At 36.0% G+C, this 17,358-nt stretch overlaps 1 protein-coding gene across 1 annotated transcript in view; it reads left to right on the top strand.

The window, feature by feature from the left end:
* The window catches only part of LOC123550422 (uncharacterized), an 86,781-nt gene that overhangs the window by 20,159 nt on the left and 49,264 nt on the right, over positions 1-17,358 (top strand). The window contains exons 5-20 of the mRNA XM_053546886.1: positions 1,096-1,250; positions 1,741-1,826; positions 2,486-2,652; positions 3,476-3,635; positions 4,600-4,743; positions 5,449-5,525; positions 6,219-6,360; positions 6,749-6,882; positions 7,383-7,493; positions 8,704-8,799; positions 10,978-11,031; positions 11,985-12,131; positions 12,651-12,700; positions 15,623-15,699; positions 16,425-16,553; positions 17,104-17,237. Coding sequence (XP_053402861.1) covers positions 1,096-1,250; positions 1,741-1,826; positions 2,486-2,652; positions 3,476-3,635; positions 4,600-4,743; positions 5,449-5,525; positions 6,219-6,360; positions 6,749-6,882; positions 7,383-7,493; positions 8,704-8,799; positions 10,978-11,031; positions 11,985-12,131; positions 12,651-12,700; positions 15,623-15,699; positions 16,425-16,553; positions 17,104-17,237 — 1,863 coding nt within the window. The remainder of the gene's footprint in view (positions 1-1,095; positions 1,251-1,740; positions 1,827-2,485; positions 2,653-3,475; positions 3,636-4,599; positions 4,744-5,448; positions 5,526-6,218; positions 6,361-6,748; positions 6,883-7,382; positions 7,494-8,703; positions 8,800-10,977; positions 11,032-11,984; positions 12,132-12,650; positions 12,701-15,622; positions 15,700-16,424; positions 16,554-17,103; positions 17,238-17,358) is intronic.

The following is a 17,358-nucleotide window of genomic DNA, read 5'->3' as shown; positions in this document are numbered from 1 at the left end:
GAACATAGAACAAGGTAGTGCAAAGTGAAAATTATAGTAATAGCTGCTAAGGAGGTGAATGAGTTGTGGAAAAATTCCACATTTCAGAAGCAAATTTACGATAAAAAAGAACATCTTGTAATGCCTATTTTTAGAAGCAACTCTGTCAAGTATTTTGGCTGAATTGTGGCCCATTTTGGACTTAGAAATTGGTTCAATTTTTCATACAAGTCCACATTTTGTCAACACTATGTGACATGTGGCTTTGAAACTTTGAACACTTGTTCATTGTCATGATCTGCATCTGTAGTCAAGGGTATGTAACTATGTCAAAGATATTTGACTGAATTTTGGACTTTTTTGAACTTGGAAATAGGTTCAGTTTTTGTACCAGTCCATGTTTTGTGTAAACTGTTTGAAATATGGCTTTGAAACTTTTATCACTTGTTTATTATAAAAGTCTTTACCTGTAAACAAGAGTACATAACTCTGTCAAGTATTATGGCTGAATTATGGCCTTGTTTGGACTTGGAAATTGCTTCAGTTTTTGCACAAGTCCATTATTTTGTCTAAACTGTTTGACATATGGCTTTGACACTTTGACCTCTTTTTTACCACCATAGTCTCCATATGTAGGCAAGATTACATAACTTAGACAAGGATTTTGGCTCAGTTATGGCCCTTTTTGACATGGAAATTAGTTAATAATAAGCTAAACGTTGAGATGTGGTAAAAGACTTATCCAGTTCCAAAAATACAGGTACATTGTTTGTCTTATCTGTTTCCCTTCTTTTCTCTGAAAATTTCTTGTTATATTTTGACCCCACACTTAGTCAGTTCTTTGAAAAGTTGAGCACACTGTCAATGGACAGCTTTTAAATACATTCTCTGTCAGTAATTTCCTCCTGACATTCAGAAATTGCTGGAAAAAGACAAGAATATGTTGAAGGGAGATTTTTAGCAAAAAAAGGCTGAAATGACACTACACAATTTGGACAGGAAGTGCCTAATCTCTTATAAGTTATAATGTTGTTTTGCATCTCCAACTAAAAGAAAAAAAACAATGATATGGTCACTTTTTACATAACACCTATTTTTTTCTTTTTCTGTTGATAGGCAGAGTTACAGTCATTAACGTTGATGTTGAAACAATTAAAGCAGACGGGCAAGCTGAATACTTCAAAGTTTATTGATAATCCAAGAATTCCTCTGAATATGTTGTGGACTCTTCATAAGGAAGGCATCTTTAGTCTTGAAAACTACTTCCGCTTGTAAGTTGTGAAGTTGTGTAATGTAATTTTATGTAGATAGTCTTAATTTATATATATGTGGCACTGCTTCTGTACCATAAATAGACCTGGCACAGCTTTGCAACTATATATAGATGTTGCACAGCTCCTGGACCATATGTAAGTGTGGCAGAGCCTTTGTAAAGATACCAGATACTTTTTCACACAACCAGCTTTAATATAACCCTTTGAGCAAAGCCACAGGGAACATTAGAATTATTTATTGTTTGTTGCTCTGGAAAGATTAATTCACTAAGTAACTGGTTTAGTTGGAATGAAATTCTCTAGATTATGAGGTATTTTATTGCTCTTTAGAAATGATGTGTTTGGAGATATACTGTTAGTTTTCTGCTATCTTTTGGTAAATTTCTCATTCCTAAAACTTAAAGTTCTGAACACAGTTTAAATAAGACAGTAAAGTTATGAAATATGAGTGTTTCTAGATACTTATGAATGTCTGAATATATTTTAGACAAAAAGGAAGAGCCAATGCCATAGAAACATTTGTATCCAAAATGTGCAAAGCTGGTGAATATGGGCAATATGAAATCATTTCAGGTGACTGTAGATATGTTCTTTTTATTCTATAAATTTCTGTGCTTATTTAAAGACAGTGAACTGCAGCTCAATTTCACAATTCCAGGCAATTCCAGACAAAGCTTTGTGAATTTTGTCACAGCAAGCAAACAGTTGACAAACATTTTGTATCAACCGTGTGTGAATGTCATTGCTTATGCACAGAAGATATCAAACAGTTAATAAATATTAATACTTCGTGACAACATTTATGTGTCAACCCAGTAGTGTGAATGTCATTTTACTTTATATATGTATGGCTTTGAAGCTGTCGGGTAACCAGAAATAAAACAAGGATAGACACTGGTTCCAGGCTGAGCAATAGCAAGTTAAACAACCCTATATTTAGCAGTGCCAACGCAAGTAATAACACAGATGTTAAGAGAAGGGAGACACATTACAGCAAATTTTATTACAAAAATTGAGCTGCTGTAAATGTTGATTGGCGTGAGCCAGGATTCAAACCATACATTGACATTTACACAGTGTGGACCGGGACTCAAACCATACATTGACATTTACACAGTGTCTGTACCAGGACTCAAACCATACATTGACATTTACACAGTGTAGACCAGGACTCAAACCATACATTGACATTTACACAGTTTGACTCAAACCATACATTGACATTTACACAGTGTCTGGATCGGGACTTAAACCATACGTTGACATTTACACAGTGTCTGTACCAGGACTCAAACCATACATTGACATTTACACAGTGTCTGTACCAGGACTCAAACCATACATTGACATTTACACAGTGTCTGGACCAGGACTCAAACCATACATTGACATTTACACAGTGTCTGGACCATGACTCAAACCATACATTGACATTTACACAGTGTCTGTAACAGGACTCAAACCATACATTGACATTTACACAGTTTGACTCAAACCATATATTGACATTTACACAGTTTGACTCAAACCATACATTGACATTTACACAGTGTCTGGACCAGGACTCAAACCATACATTGACATTTAAACAGTGTCTGTACCAGGACTCAAACCAAACATTGACATTTACACAGTGTCTGGACCAGGAATCAAACCATACATTGAAATTTACATAGTGTCTGGACTGGGACTCAAACCATACATTAGTGTCTGGTCCAGGATTCAAACCATACATTGACATTAGTGTCTGGACCAGCACTCAAACCATACATTGACATTTACACAGTGTCTGTAACAGGACTCAAACCATACATTGACATTTACACAGTTTGACTCAAACCATACATTGACATTTACACTGTTTGACTCAAACCATACATTGACATTTACACAGTGTCTGTGGACCAGGACTCAAACCATACATTGACATTTAACAGTGCTGTACAGACTCAAACCAACATTGACATTTACACAGTGTCTGGACCAGGAATCAAACCATACATTGAAATTTACATAGTGTCTGGACCAGGACTCAAACCATGCATTGACATTAGTGTCTGGTCCAGGATTCAAACCATACATTGAAATTTACATAGTGTCTGGACTGGGACTCAAACCATACATTGACATTAGTGTCTGGTCCAGGATTCAAACCATACATTGACATTTACAATGTCTGGACCAGGATTCAAACCATACATTGACATTAGTGTCTTGACCAGGATTCAAACCATACATTGACATTAGTGTCTGGACCAGCACTCAAACCATACATTGACATTTACACAGTGTCTGGACCAGGATTCAAACCATACATTGACATTTACACAGTGTCTGGACCAGGACTCAAACCATACATTGACATTTACAGTGTCTGGACCAGTATTCAAACCATACATTGACATTAGTGTCTGGACCAGGACTCAAACCATACATTGACATTAGTGTCTGGACCAGGACTCAAAATATGTAGTTAAGGTAAAATATTGCATTTACATGTTGACCAATCAACATTACATTGCTTTAGTGTCTGGAGTATTCAAACCCGTTAAGTCTTGACATTTGTCTGAAGGATTAACAAAGGAATAGTTAGGTCAAATGTGTTGTTGATACTCATGTAAACATAATTTCTTGCAAGTCAAAGTTAAGTTGATTTTTAAAATTTTAACAAAAAATGTTGCAATGCTTGTTTGTATGTTGATCTTTCATCAGTAAGTGAATTATTAAATTTTAACAAAATTTTTTTTCCTGTGGTTGCTTATCATCTTATTATCAACATACATTGAATCTTGATATTTGTAAAAACTTGTACTGGGTCTATCAATCATTAAACTTATCGAAGTCTAATACTGGCTATCATCAGGCAGTACCATTTATTATTAGAAGAGGCGTTCACTGAAAATTTACTGACTGAATAGCGAACAGTGCAGACCATGATCAGCCTGCATGGACATACTTATTTCCACATTGTATCTCGCCAGTGTTTATCCCATCCAGGTCTCCATTTCCTGTAACTGGGAAGAGACCCCGACCTCAAAATAGAGAATTTGGCCAAGTTTGAAAATTTATCAAAAAAAGTGTTGTGAAAGTGTTACATTACACAAAAAAGTAGTTGGATGATGTTTTCACTGAGCAAAATATCTTTTGTTTTAAATGTTTACGTTGATACAGGGCGTGTCTTGAACTAAATATGTTTAAAAAAGTTTCAATTTTGGGAATTGTATAAGCTTCACAGATTGGAAAATATTGTGCCAATTTCAGACCAGGAAGACATAAAATACCAACCTTTGTTATAGAATGTATAGAAGGCTAAATGACACTAAACTGAAACTTTTGAAATTTGTAGGGTTTGTAGAAGAGGCTATACAAAGTGATAGATCAGACAGATTGATTATCTCCCTTTCCAGTATACAGCTGGATGTTGATACCATGAGAAGGGCATACATACATGTACTGACTGTTATTCTTAGTCATAAACCAGTGCTTAAAGGTATAGAATACATGTATGTCTTGCATTATATTAAACTTGAGGATTCTTACTGGGTTTGTTGTTATGTGGTTGGGTCAAAATTTATTTATTGACCTTCTCTACTATGTAATACTGGCTTGCAATAGGTGTTATTATAATTTCATTTTGCGAGGGAGTCTTCCGTCCAACTTTGGAAGGTTAAAGTTTCTACCCAGTTCTCTGCTCATGTTTTTGAAAATTATGTTCTGCATAATGTATTAAAAAGTTGTGCATTTAAATGTAGCTTTGTTAAAAAATAAAAAGAAGAGTTACGGTATGTGTGAACTTGTATTTACCAGCACTGACACCGGGCTGACCAGTCCTAGCACTATCCTGCTGAGCACCAAACGAGGAAGCTACTTGTACCATTTTTTACATCTTTGGTATGACACCGCCAGGGATTGAACCCACAGCCTCCTGCACTCAAAGCGGGCACTCTACCACTAGACTACAGAGGTGGTGTGTTTGTAATATATCGTAGTGAACTGTAAATTCATTATAAGTGGGCTGGGACTGATTTTTCTGGATAACTCTGTCATATAAATTACAAAATTATATCCCAATTCCCTTTGATGTATCTTTCACATTTGAGCCATTTTTGCAGAAAACACAGAATTTCATGCCCACAGAATTAAATAGTTTCTCTGTAGTTTGAAAGTGTGATTATTTTGTTCTGTTCTATTCAAGTATCTCAAGCTATTAAAGAGCAGGAGAAATGGGCTTACGCAAAGATTTCACCATCCGTCTCTCAGTTATACAAACAGGTAACAAAGCCATATTTTCATGATTTCGTCCAATATTTCAAAACAAAGTCCAGTTTAGTTTTGCAACATTTGCAGATTTTGCTGTTTCATTTGTAAGGCAGTTAATTGTAATTATTTTGTAGTTAATTACAAGTTCGGGTAACACAGTTGTTAGTAAAGCATGAGTTCTTCAATTTAGAAGTCTTGAGTTTGTTTTGTGAGGTAGATATTCTTTGCGTACAGTTAGAAAGTTTTCGTCATTCATCTTATTATAATAAGTTCATGTAAAGAACTTGTAAAGAACATGTCAGTTCTGTTAGGGATTCTTGGGACACTTGGTCCATATTCATCAGCATTTTAAGTCTGAAACTTAGACTTTAAAATGCTACATTTTCTTTTTTGCTCTCTCTTTGTTAGACTAGCACTGAATGTAACCATTTTGAAGAGCTGACTGTAGCAGCAGGATGCACATTCATGCAAAATTTCATTACTTTCTGTGTTTTCATATGTTTTCATCACATTCTGTGCTTTCATTTTCATTTTGTGCTTTCATTACATTCTGTGCTTTTAGTTTCACTCACTTAAAACTTAAATATATATTGGCCCTGGATTCGTGAAAGACAACAAATTGATTATTTAGCACATTTTAATGCTCAGAATGTTGACAAATACAGCCAGGCCGAGACTTGTGAAAATAGTTTAATTTCTTTTCAGTTTTTATTGCCTTTCGACATGTCAGAGGTGTTGACATTGTTACGACAGGTTCTGGAACAGCAGGAAGTGAACTGGCAACTTTTGTTATCGTTTGTATCAGTTACAATGGTGTGTTTGCCAGAAACAGCAAAGCTCTTCCTTGGTAAGTCTTTTATTTTAACATTAACTGCAATATGTTTTGGCAGATCTTTTGTGTCCAACAAGGTACCCGGGGAGGTAGATATTGCAATATGTGTACTTTTTGTATGCTAATAATACTTCTTTAAGTTATTGTTGTGGCTTACTACACATATAATTATGTATATTGTTTTGACTACAAAATTACCTTTTACTTTTCTATAGTAGTGTGTATGTCTAAATTATGGTCAAATGTCAATGTTCCAAACTTTGACGCACTGAAATATATAGAAAAAACAACAACACATACACCGTTTCCCATACATGAAAGACAATAGAAAGTCTACAATCTGACAAGACCATCAATGAATATAGTGAAACACTTTCCTGACAGAAACATTATTCTGTTACAGAGTTTATAGATAGTTTACTGCAAGAAGGGTTGGACAGTTGTGACAGAGAAACGACCATAATGGGCATGTTACTGGCTAGACAGGCATGTTTTCAGGGACCACATGTCTTTCTCTCCTACTCGGACTGGTTTCAGGTATATTTTTAGAGCTAAGATTTGTTTTAGTATATTTATTAGTACTATGGCTGCTTTTAGGTATATATATTAGCTCACCTGAGCACAAAGTACTCGGGTTTGAGCTATTGTGATCACTCACCCCCTCCCATATTGTACGTCCGTCTACATTTCCTTTAATCAACATCTCCTAAACACCAGGCCAATTTTGATGAAACTTCACAGGGATGTTCCTTTGATGGTCTTCTTTAAAGACTATAAAGAATTGAATTCAATACGGAACTCTGGTTACTGTGGCATCTTAAGCTTAAAAATTTTGATATACTTGATGTATTGTTTACAGCAACATTCTACCTTTACAAAATGTCAATACTAGTTACAGTGTGAAGTCTGGACAGTCTAACCTAAGCTGCTGTGATGTACATGTCTGAGCCTAGGTTGACAGTGTTTCTCTTCAGGTTGACAGAATTACTGTTCCACTCAAAGTGATGTGATATTAATATATGACCTTGTATTTTCAGAGGACATTTTCTGATGGGTCAAGGTCATTGGCAAGTAATAGGAAAAGTTTCACTTTCTTGATGAAGTTTCTCACAGATTTAGTACCCTATGAGTCAGCACAACACATTAAAGTAATTTCACTTTTCTGTTTTATGGTACACTTCAAACAATGCCTAGAATGCTTTATTATGTCTCCCACCACACACTGGTGTGGGAGACATATTGATTTACTCCAGGGTGTGTGTGTGTATGTGCGTCTGTGTGTCTGTCACAAATCTTGTCCGCACTCTTAAGTCGAACATCTCTCATCTGATCTTCACCAAACTTGAACAAAATGTGTTTGACCATAAGTCCTCGGCCAAGTTCGAGAACTAGCCAAATTGACCCAGGCACTTTGGAATTATGGCCCTTGAATTACTGAAAATTTGCCTTTTTACTCTTGTCTGCGCTATAAGTCTAAGATTTCTCATCCAATCTTCACCTAACTTGAACCAAATGTTTTTGACCATAACTCCTCCGCCAAGATCATTAACTAGCCAAATCACCCGAGGCACTTCAGAATTATGGCCCTTGTATTACCCAAAATCAGCCTTTTTACTCTTCAAAGGTATATTTGTAATGAGTAAACAGTATATAAAGACTGACTTGCTATTTAGAAGATTAGGCAGTTGTGGGAGACATGCGCTTTTCTTAAAAGCAGCTCTAGTTTATCCTCATTCAGGCAGAATCATATTGTACAAAACGTGTATTGTTATGCTCCTGTTGGTTGGTTGGTTTGATTAGTAACTTGTGAATGTTTGGTCCTGAAGGGGTCAGACTTTATAGGAGGACTGCCTGTGGTCAGAAGATGACAGTTATTGTTTTTACTGTACATTACAAAATCAGATACTATTAGTTTATTGCAGTCTTTCTCGTCAACTGTCTGTTTTATCATGGTAAATTTTACACATGACCATTGTTTGAAGAAATGACGGATTCACAAACAGTATTGTTTCAGACTTTTTGCTGTAATTTTTTCCGGATTTTGGAAAGATGACCAATACCACTGGCTTTCAAAATTTTAGGAGCATTTTCGTCAAAATTTGAAAAAAAATCTAATTATCTATTGCTTTTTAATAGCAACAACATAAACTACCTGTCTCATGCCCTTTTCTTTACAATCATTTACATTTTCGGTGATTTCATATCAATGTTGCTTTATTTTGTCGCTCGCCGAAAAAGTTTTGCATTTGAGTTGTATTTAGTATTGTCTTAAGTCTTCCGATATAGTTATAGACACATTTTATTCAGTGTCTTCTGAAGAGTTGTTGAAGTACACTTGCAATCTTTATTTTTCCACAGGTTCATATTTTGCACCCCCCATTTGTTCCATCGAAATGCCGTCAGTTGCTGATAGACTATATTGTACTGGCAAAGACTAGACTGGAAGATCTCAAGGTGCTCGATTTTCTTTGAAATGTATCATTGGTTAGAAATATAGGAACTTGATGCTACCTGCAAGTAGTATAGTTTAATTTTTTAGGAACTTTGTATAAAGTCATTGTAAAGGATGCTTGTTTGCCACTTATTTGAAAGGTTTAGAATTTTCTATAAAATGCTGTCAGAATATTGAAGAAAAAATTCTAGTTAAAATTGTTGAAAAATGATGCAACAGGAGCCACTAATTAGTGAATTTTCCATTTTGTTCAATTACAAGGCATGAATTGGTGGGAGTGAACAATACAGTAGAATCAAAAGAAATCCCTTACTGTTTGCATGTTTCATGATTTATTTTTAGCTCATCTGTCATGTAGTGACAGGGTCAACTTCTGTGATCGCCCTTCGTCCGTCCGTCCACAATTTCCTTGGGAACACGATAGAGACCACATTTTGTATTTGATTTTTATCAAACTTGCACACAACCTGTATGGGCATAATATCTTGGTTCCTTTTGAAAACTGGCCAGATCCCATCATGGGTTTCCGAGTTATTGCCCCTTAAATGTTCCAAATTTTCCATTTTTTGCTTGTGAACACGATAGAGACCACATTTTGCGATCAACTTTAATAAAACATGCACACAACTTGTATTGGCATAATATCTTGGTTGCTTTCGAAAACTGGCCAGATCCCATGATGGGTTCCAGAGTTATGGCCCCTTAAAGAACCAAAATTTGCTATTTGGCTTTTGCAGCCATATAGAGACTTTATTTATGGTTTGATTTGATACAAAATTGCAAAATATCTTCAACAATAAATCTTGGATTCCATGACGAATCTGTCAGATCCAAACATAGGTTGTGAAGTTACGGCCCCTGCTTGACCCCTGAAAGAGCCAAAATTTGGTAATTTTTAACTTGTGAACATGATAGACATTTTATATTTGATTTTAACAACACTTACACACAGTTTAAGTCACAAAAATATCTTTGTTCCTTTCGAAAACTGGCTAGATTCCATCATGGGTTCTAGAGTTACTGCCCCTGAAAGTGGCAAAATTTTCTATTTTGGCCCTTTCAGCCATGTAGAGGTTTCATTTATGCTTTGATTTGATACAGAGTTGCGCTGAATAATTATCTTGATGATTTCTAGGCCTGGGTCGAAACTGGGTCATGTTGGGTCAAACACTAAGTCATCAGGTCAAATCAAAGGAAAAGCTTGTTAACAACCTAGATGCCACATTTATGACCCTATCTTCATGAAACTTGGTAAGAATCTTTATCTTGATGATTTCTAGGCCATGTTTGAAATTGGGTCATATGGGGCCAGAAACAAGGTCATAAGGTCAAATCAAAGGAATAGCTTTTTAACACTCTTCAGGCAACATTTATGTTCAAGAAACTTGGTCAGAATATTTATTTTGATGATTTCTAGGCCAATTTTGAAACTGGGTCATAAAGGGTCAAAAATTAGGTCACCCAGTCAAATCAAAGGAAAATCTTGTTAACATTTTCATTCATTTGATGTGCATGAATCTTGGTCAGAATGTTTGTCAGCATGAAATATCGAATGAATTTTTATCTGGGTCTTGTGGGGTCAGAAACTAGGTCACCAGGTCAGATCAAAGAATAAGCTTGTTTACACCTTAGGAGGCACATTTTTGATTCTACCTTCATAAAATTTGGTCAGATTGTTATCATGAAATCTTGGACGATTTCAAATCTGGGTCAAGTGGGGTCAAAAACTAGGTCACACTCTAGAGGCCACGTTTTTGCTCCAATCTTCATGAAACTTTGTCAGAATGTTTGTTTTCATGAAATTTTGACAAGTTCAGATCTGGGTCATGTGGGTTAAAAAACTAGGTAACTATGTCAAATCAAAGAAAATGCTTGTTTACACTCGAGTCCACGTTTTTTGGTCCAGTCTTAATGAAAATTGGTCAGAATGTTTGTCTCTATGAAATCACTAGGTAAAACATGTTTACACTGTTATGGTATGTTACACAGGTGAGGGACCTAGGGCCATGTTGGCCCTCTTGTTTGTTCTATTTTAAGGACTAGGTTCTGCTGATAGTAAGAAAATGTAACATTGACCATCGACACTGTTTGGGGAAATGTCGGTATGTACTATTGAGAAGCACACAACAGTTACTGCTATAGCTTAAGGGCATTTTATCAAATTTGAAATTTATTTCTAGGAATGTGTGGACATGCCTGGTGTTGAAGATAGTTCCTCGTCAGCAAATGAAAAGGTACTAAACTGGAGATGTCATGCTCTTTTTTTACACATATCTTAATAAAACCAATACGAGATTATGCAGATTGATGGCCAAGTAGATGCAATAGGGACAAGACTAGATTACCTGTCTACAAGTATTTTATTAGATTCTTCATTTAGGGGAATGCTCTTAAGTAAAGTTTAACAGCAGATTGTGTATTCTATGATCTCCAGTGGGAAAGTTGTCAGTTGCTTGTAGGGAATAAGTTAGTACATGCTAGGAACCTGGGATCATTGGGTAGGTTCACTATTTTCTTTATCTGAAATGCATTTGAAAAACTAAAACCCATATCAGACAAGTAAAGAATTGTTCTATGTAAAACTGTGTGTGTTCATATATATATATATATATATATATATATATATATATATATGGGGACCAATAACTCTAAAGGCTGGTAATGATATACAGCTGGGATGGTATTAAACAATTTTGCTCTGTTTTCTGTATAAAACAAACATTTTTCTGAGAGCTTTCAAGCATAACCAGGGCCTTTAAAAAAAGAATGATTAACCTTGTGTTATACATGGCCTTTAACAACAACCAGCAAAATCACCGAGAAAAGTAGGGGTCATGTATCTTCAGAGTGAGATCTGTCTGACAAGTCATTACCATTGAACATATTCCAAAGTGACAGCTAAGATATGATAGAAACATGTGTAATTAGGTTGGTTTACATTTATAAAAGTGGTTGAGTGTACATGTAGATTCAGAGTGAAATAAAAATGGCAACTGACTTACATGATGAAAGTACCAGTTTAACTTGGAAAAAAATATGCATTGTTTTTCTTTCCGCCATTACCGGACTAAGTAGCTTGGAAGTGCTGCTTGATGAGCTATTCTGTTTACTGCTGTTTTGAAAATCATAAATTTAGTCATTGCTTCAAGTTATTGTCCATTTATCAAAGACATTGCTCTTATTGCAGGGTAAGCAAGTGGTTTCTGAGATAGAGAGTGCTGTGAAGTTGTTTGAGACAACCGGAAAGGTTCCTACATCAATATTGGAGGCCAGTATCTTCAGGAAGCCGTACTATATTGGACAGTTTTTGCCAGCTTTACTGCAGCCCAGACCAGTATGTCTGTTCTATACTGTAGATCACTATTTGTTCATGATTGTTAATTTTCTCTAAATTCTTAACCATTACCCTGCTGAATTTCTATAATGAACTTGCCCATCTTTCAGTTTGGACTGTACCATTAGCTGTAAAAAGGGGTGCTTTTCAAAACAATACTGACTGAATTGCAAACAGTACAGATCTTGATCAGACTGCACAAATATGCAGGCTGATCATAATCTACACTGGTCACAAAGGCAGAACCGATCGTGTCCAGCATGGTAAGCATTAACCTAGGATGAAAACATACTTTCATATGTAAATATGTAATTACAAAGCTGCATGATTATCTGATGCAGATTGTTTCCCCTGAGAAATGTGGAAAAACTGTATCCAAATATTGTTGCACAATTTCTTTACAGAGTGTAACAAACACAGTTAATGGATGTACATTTAAACAGTGGTAGAGTGGGGGAAGGGGAGAGCGGAAATAAGCTTACTTAAGAAAACAAAAGAATATTTTCCTTTTTTTTTCAGCTTCCAGATATGCCAGATAGTAAAATGAGACTTATTGCAGCTTTGAAAAGGTAAAATTTGTTTTTAATATCAGCTTGAAAAAGTTGGTGCGTTTGAGGCAAGAAGTCAGATTCATACTAGATAGTTCTTCCTGTTCATTCACAAATGCCAATGTTTTCTCTTCATATTTGCAATAAATAGTGCAAATATACCTGTATTAAGAGACCACCTGTCAACAGAGATCACCTCATTTCACAAGGGTGATCTTTACAGATAAGTGGTTTGACTGTATATTCTTTTAATTGTAAGGTAACATCAATATAGGACATTAACAAATACTATTGAGGAAAATTGAATTTTATTCATAATTTTAAAGCGCTGCAACTTTCCAGCCTTTTACAATGCATGTATGTTTACTGTATGGGAACAAATTAGAATTTTACAAATCTGTATAAAGCTACATAATCAGAAAACCTTGGCAAAGTTTTAAGTAAGGTTTAGAGATAAACAAAATGAAATTCTGTGAATGTGTTGCCTAAAAATTAGATAATGTGAAATAATTAAATTTGTGTGCATAAAAGTTTGTGTTTTCTCAAAATGGCTGTTTTGTTTTGGACATTATATAGATGGACTTTCAAATTTCAAGGAAAAAAGATAATATAAATTTTACTTGCCCTTTAGGATTAGATTTTGTTGTCCCCCCTCCCCCTTCGCAAATAATAATGATTTCACAGTATTGTTGAAGTCTGTGGAACCTTTATGGCCGAGTCGTTAAGTTCGCTGACTTGAAATCACTTGCCCCTCACCAATGTGGGTTTCGAGCCTCACTCAGAGCGTTGAATTCTTCATGTGAGGAAGCCATCCAGCTGGCTTACAGAAGGTTGGTGGTTCGACCCAGGTACCCTCTCATGATGAAATAATACACGGAGGGGCACATGGGGACTTCCTTCACCATCAAAGCTGCAAAGTTGCCATATGACCTATAATTTTGTCGGTGCAACGTTAAATTGAACAACAACAAAAAAAGTTTTGTTGAAGAACAAGTTGAGCCTGCCCAAGTGGTCACCTGTATTAAGCATTCACATTGTGTCCTTACCTTTTCTGGCAACCTAGTACAGGTTTTACTGGGTATGGACTGCTTTTCTTGCCAAATCTGAGCACAATTTATAAACAAGGAGGCACCATTGATGTTCATATATACATGTAATTTGTGTCTGTATACACCTATATATAAAGACCATATCTAGGAAATCATGGAGTGGTCTTGATATGCAGGAAGTCTGTATACATTGCAAATGATTAGATCAGAAATGAAACTAATACTCTTTAGAACCAGATGGTTGCTGATCACAGGTTTTATATTTTTTCTCAGTCATTTTTAGCTCAGCAGAGCACAAAGTGCTCAAGGTGAGCTATTGTGACCGGTCATTGTCCGGCGTCCGGCGACGTGCGTCGTCTGTCAACATTTGCCTTGTGAACACTCTAGAGACCACATTTTTGATCCAATTTTTATGAAACTTGGTCAGAATGTTTGTCTTGATGATTGGGTCACTGGGTCATTTGGGGTCAAAAACTAGGTCAGTAGTTCAAATCATAGGAAAAGCTTGTGAACACTCTAGAGACCACATTTGTGATCTAATCTTTATGAAACTTAGTCAGAATGTTAGTCTTGATGATATCTAGGTCAAGTTTGAAACTTGGGTCATGTGGGGTCAAAAACTAGGCCAGTAGGTCAGATCAAAGGAAAAGCTTGTGAACACTCTAGAGACCACATTTTTGACCTAATCTTTTTGAAACTTGGTCAGAATGTTTGTCTTGATGATCTCTAGGTCAGGTTCAAAACTTGGTCATGTGGGGTCAAAAACTAGGTCAGTAGGTCAGATCAATGGAAAAGCTTGTGAACACTCTAGAGACACATTTTTGACCCAATCTTTATGAAACATGGTCAGAACATTAGTCTTGATGTTCTCTAGGTCAGGTTTGAAACAGGGTCATTTGGGGTCAAAAACTAGGTCAGTAGGTCAGATCAAAGGAAAAGCTTGTGAACACTCTAGAGACCACATTTGTGACCTAATCTTTATGAAACTTGGTCAGAATGTTAGTCTTGATGATCTCTAGGTCAGGTTTGAAACTGGGTCATGTGGGGTCAAAAACTAGGTCAGTAGGTCAGATCAAAGGAAAAGCTTGTGAACACTCTAGAGACCACATTTTTTACCCAATCGTTATGAAACTTGGTCAGAATGTTTGTCTTGATAATGTCTAGGTCAAGTTTGAAACTGGGTCATGTGGGATCAAACTCTAGGTCAGTTCAATGGAAAAGCTTGTGGACACTCTAGAGACCACATTTTTGACCCAATCTTTATGAAACATGGTCAGAACGTTAGTCTTGATGATCTCTAGGTCAAGTTTGAAACTGGGTCATGTGGGGTCAAAAACTAGGTCACCTGATCAAATCAAAGGAAAAGCTTGTGAACACTTTAGAGGCCACATTTGTGACTCAAACTTTAAGAAGCTGGGTCAGAATGATTGTCTTCATCATTTCTAGGTCAAGTATGAATCTGGGTCATGTGGGGTCAAAAACTAGGTCACTAGGCCAGATCAAAGGAAATACTTTTCAACACTCTAGAGACCACAATTTAAGTTTGAAACTCATGGGAATTAGTCAGAATGTTTGTTTTGATAATCTATAGGTCAAGTTTGAATCTGTGTCATATGGGGTCAAAAACTAGGTCACCGGTCAAATCAAAGGAAAAGCTTGTGAACTCTCTAGAGGCCACAGTTGTAACCAAATCTTTACGAAATTTAGTCAGAATGTTTGTCTTGATGATCTTTAGGTCAAGTTCAACTCTTGGTCATGTGGGGTCAAAAACTAGGTCAGTAGGCCAGATCAACTCTGGTGAGCGATGTATAGGGCCATCATGGCCCTCTTGTTTTAACATTTCAGTAACAAAAGAATTAACAGGGAAATAAATGCTTGTCTTTTATTATTACAGAGCTGACAAGATTCCAGTGTCTATGTTTACAGCATACGAGAAAGGATGTAAAAGGGAAGCTAGCCAGCTTTTAGAAGGTAATCATCTTGTTTTGTCATAAGGTAGTTGATTAAAAAACAACAACAACAACAAAAAATACACTGTAATAGAACCTGTATATAAAGACCATCATCAGTGGTTTTGAGAGAGAAAAAAATATTTATTTGAAATTTGATCTTACTTTTGTGTGCCAGAGATAAAACACCCAAACACTGGACTATATCTGTAAGAATTATGGTAATATTTAGGTTTTTTTTCAGCTGATTTTATAGCTGTTATTGGGCTGTATTACCAGTTGAAAAAAGTACCTGTTTTCCAGAAATATTCTCTGTGGTACCCTACCGAAAATCTTGGTAAACAAATTTAATTGATCTTCCAGTGTCAAAAGTGCAGGAAAATTGTTATGGTAGATTACAAAAATGCACATCAATACAAAAAGTCAGATCTCTTTTGCATAGTATTATACTCTTGTTATAAATAGATTAGGTGGAAAACTGAAAGTTTTTCCCAGTTTTGACAAAAATATAGCTACAATTTCCTAAGCAGATGATATATGGGTCATCTTCCCAAATTACTGAATTTATTTAAGAGGAGTGAGGGATCAGACTTGTGACTCCTTGTTTCATAATCCAGCATAACCAAGTCCACTCTTTGTGATTTAATTATAATGTTATACTGTGCAGAATCTATGTTATTGTGTCACACTACATCTGAGGCAGGATTAGAAACAAAACATGAACAAATGTCTATGTTACACCATCAGGGGTCTTCATTGATTCTGAAACCGATGATGAGATGGATTTATCTCCCTTTGAACAGATGGAAAACACATTGCATCAGTTAAAGAATGCAGTAAAATGTAGAGGAGATTCCAGCACGTCCAAACACACCAGTATGTTACATTTTTGTGACTTTCTGACACCATATGCTACTCTGCTGTTTATGGGATTTTGATGTAACTTGGCATGAATGATCACCATTATGTTTGTTTGTTTTGGGTTTAACGCCGTTTTTCAACAATATTTCAGTCAGGTAATGGCAGGCAGTCAACCTAACCAGTGTTCCTGGATTCTGTATCAGTACAAACCTGTGTTCCGCAAGTAACTGCCAACTTCACCACATGAATCAAAGGTGGAGGACTAATGATTTCAGATACAATGGAGTGTCATGTGCAAGAACCAGGTCCCTAGATCAAAGGTCAAGGTCACACTCCACAGGTGGCGGGCTCGACATTCTCAAGTGGGCATACTTGTTTAAGTCTTGTGGACTTACTAAATATTTTGCCATAAAGTACTTGTATCATAGAACTTGCTTCACATTTGAAATTTGATTCTAATGGTCAGCTTCAAAAGCTAGGTAAAGTGATTTTATGGTGGCCTTTAAGTGACATAGCATGTAATTCAGAATCATTGAAAAGTTTCAGTTTAAAAAATCTGTTGCAGTGTCAGAGATAGTGTCGTTGCTGTGTGGAAGACTGGAAAACGTTCTGTCAATAACTTCACAAAGTCACCAACAGTCTCCTGCAAATATAACTATAGATACAGAGAAAGTGATAATTGAATCTCTGCAAGTGAAGGTAAGTTTCAATATTGACAACCTAGGGTAGAATGTCTACAGAAGAAGGTAAGTTTCAACCCTGACAACCTAGGGTAGAATGTCTACAGAAGAAAACAACTTTTTTTTTACTGTTAGCCTAG

This window comes from Mercenaria mercenaria, chromosome 6 (assembly GCF_021730395.1).
Source record: "Mercenaria mercenaria strain notata chromosome 6, MADL_Memer_1, whole genome shotgun sequence".
NCBI classification, from domain to species: Eukaryota; Metazoa; Mollusca; class Bivalvia; order Venerida; family Veneridae; genus Mercenaria; species Mercenaria mercenaria.
This window is presented reverse-complemented; position numbering and strand designations above follow the sequence as displayed.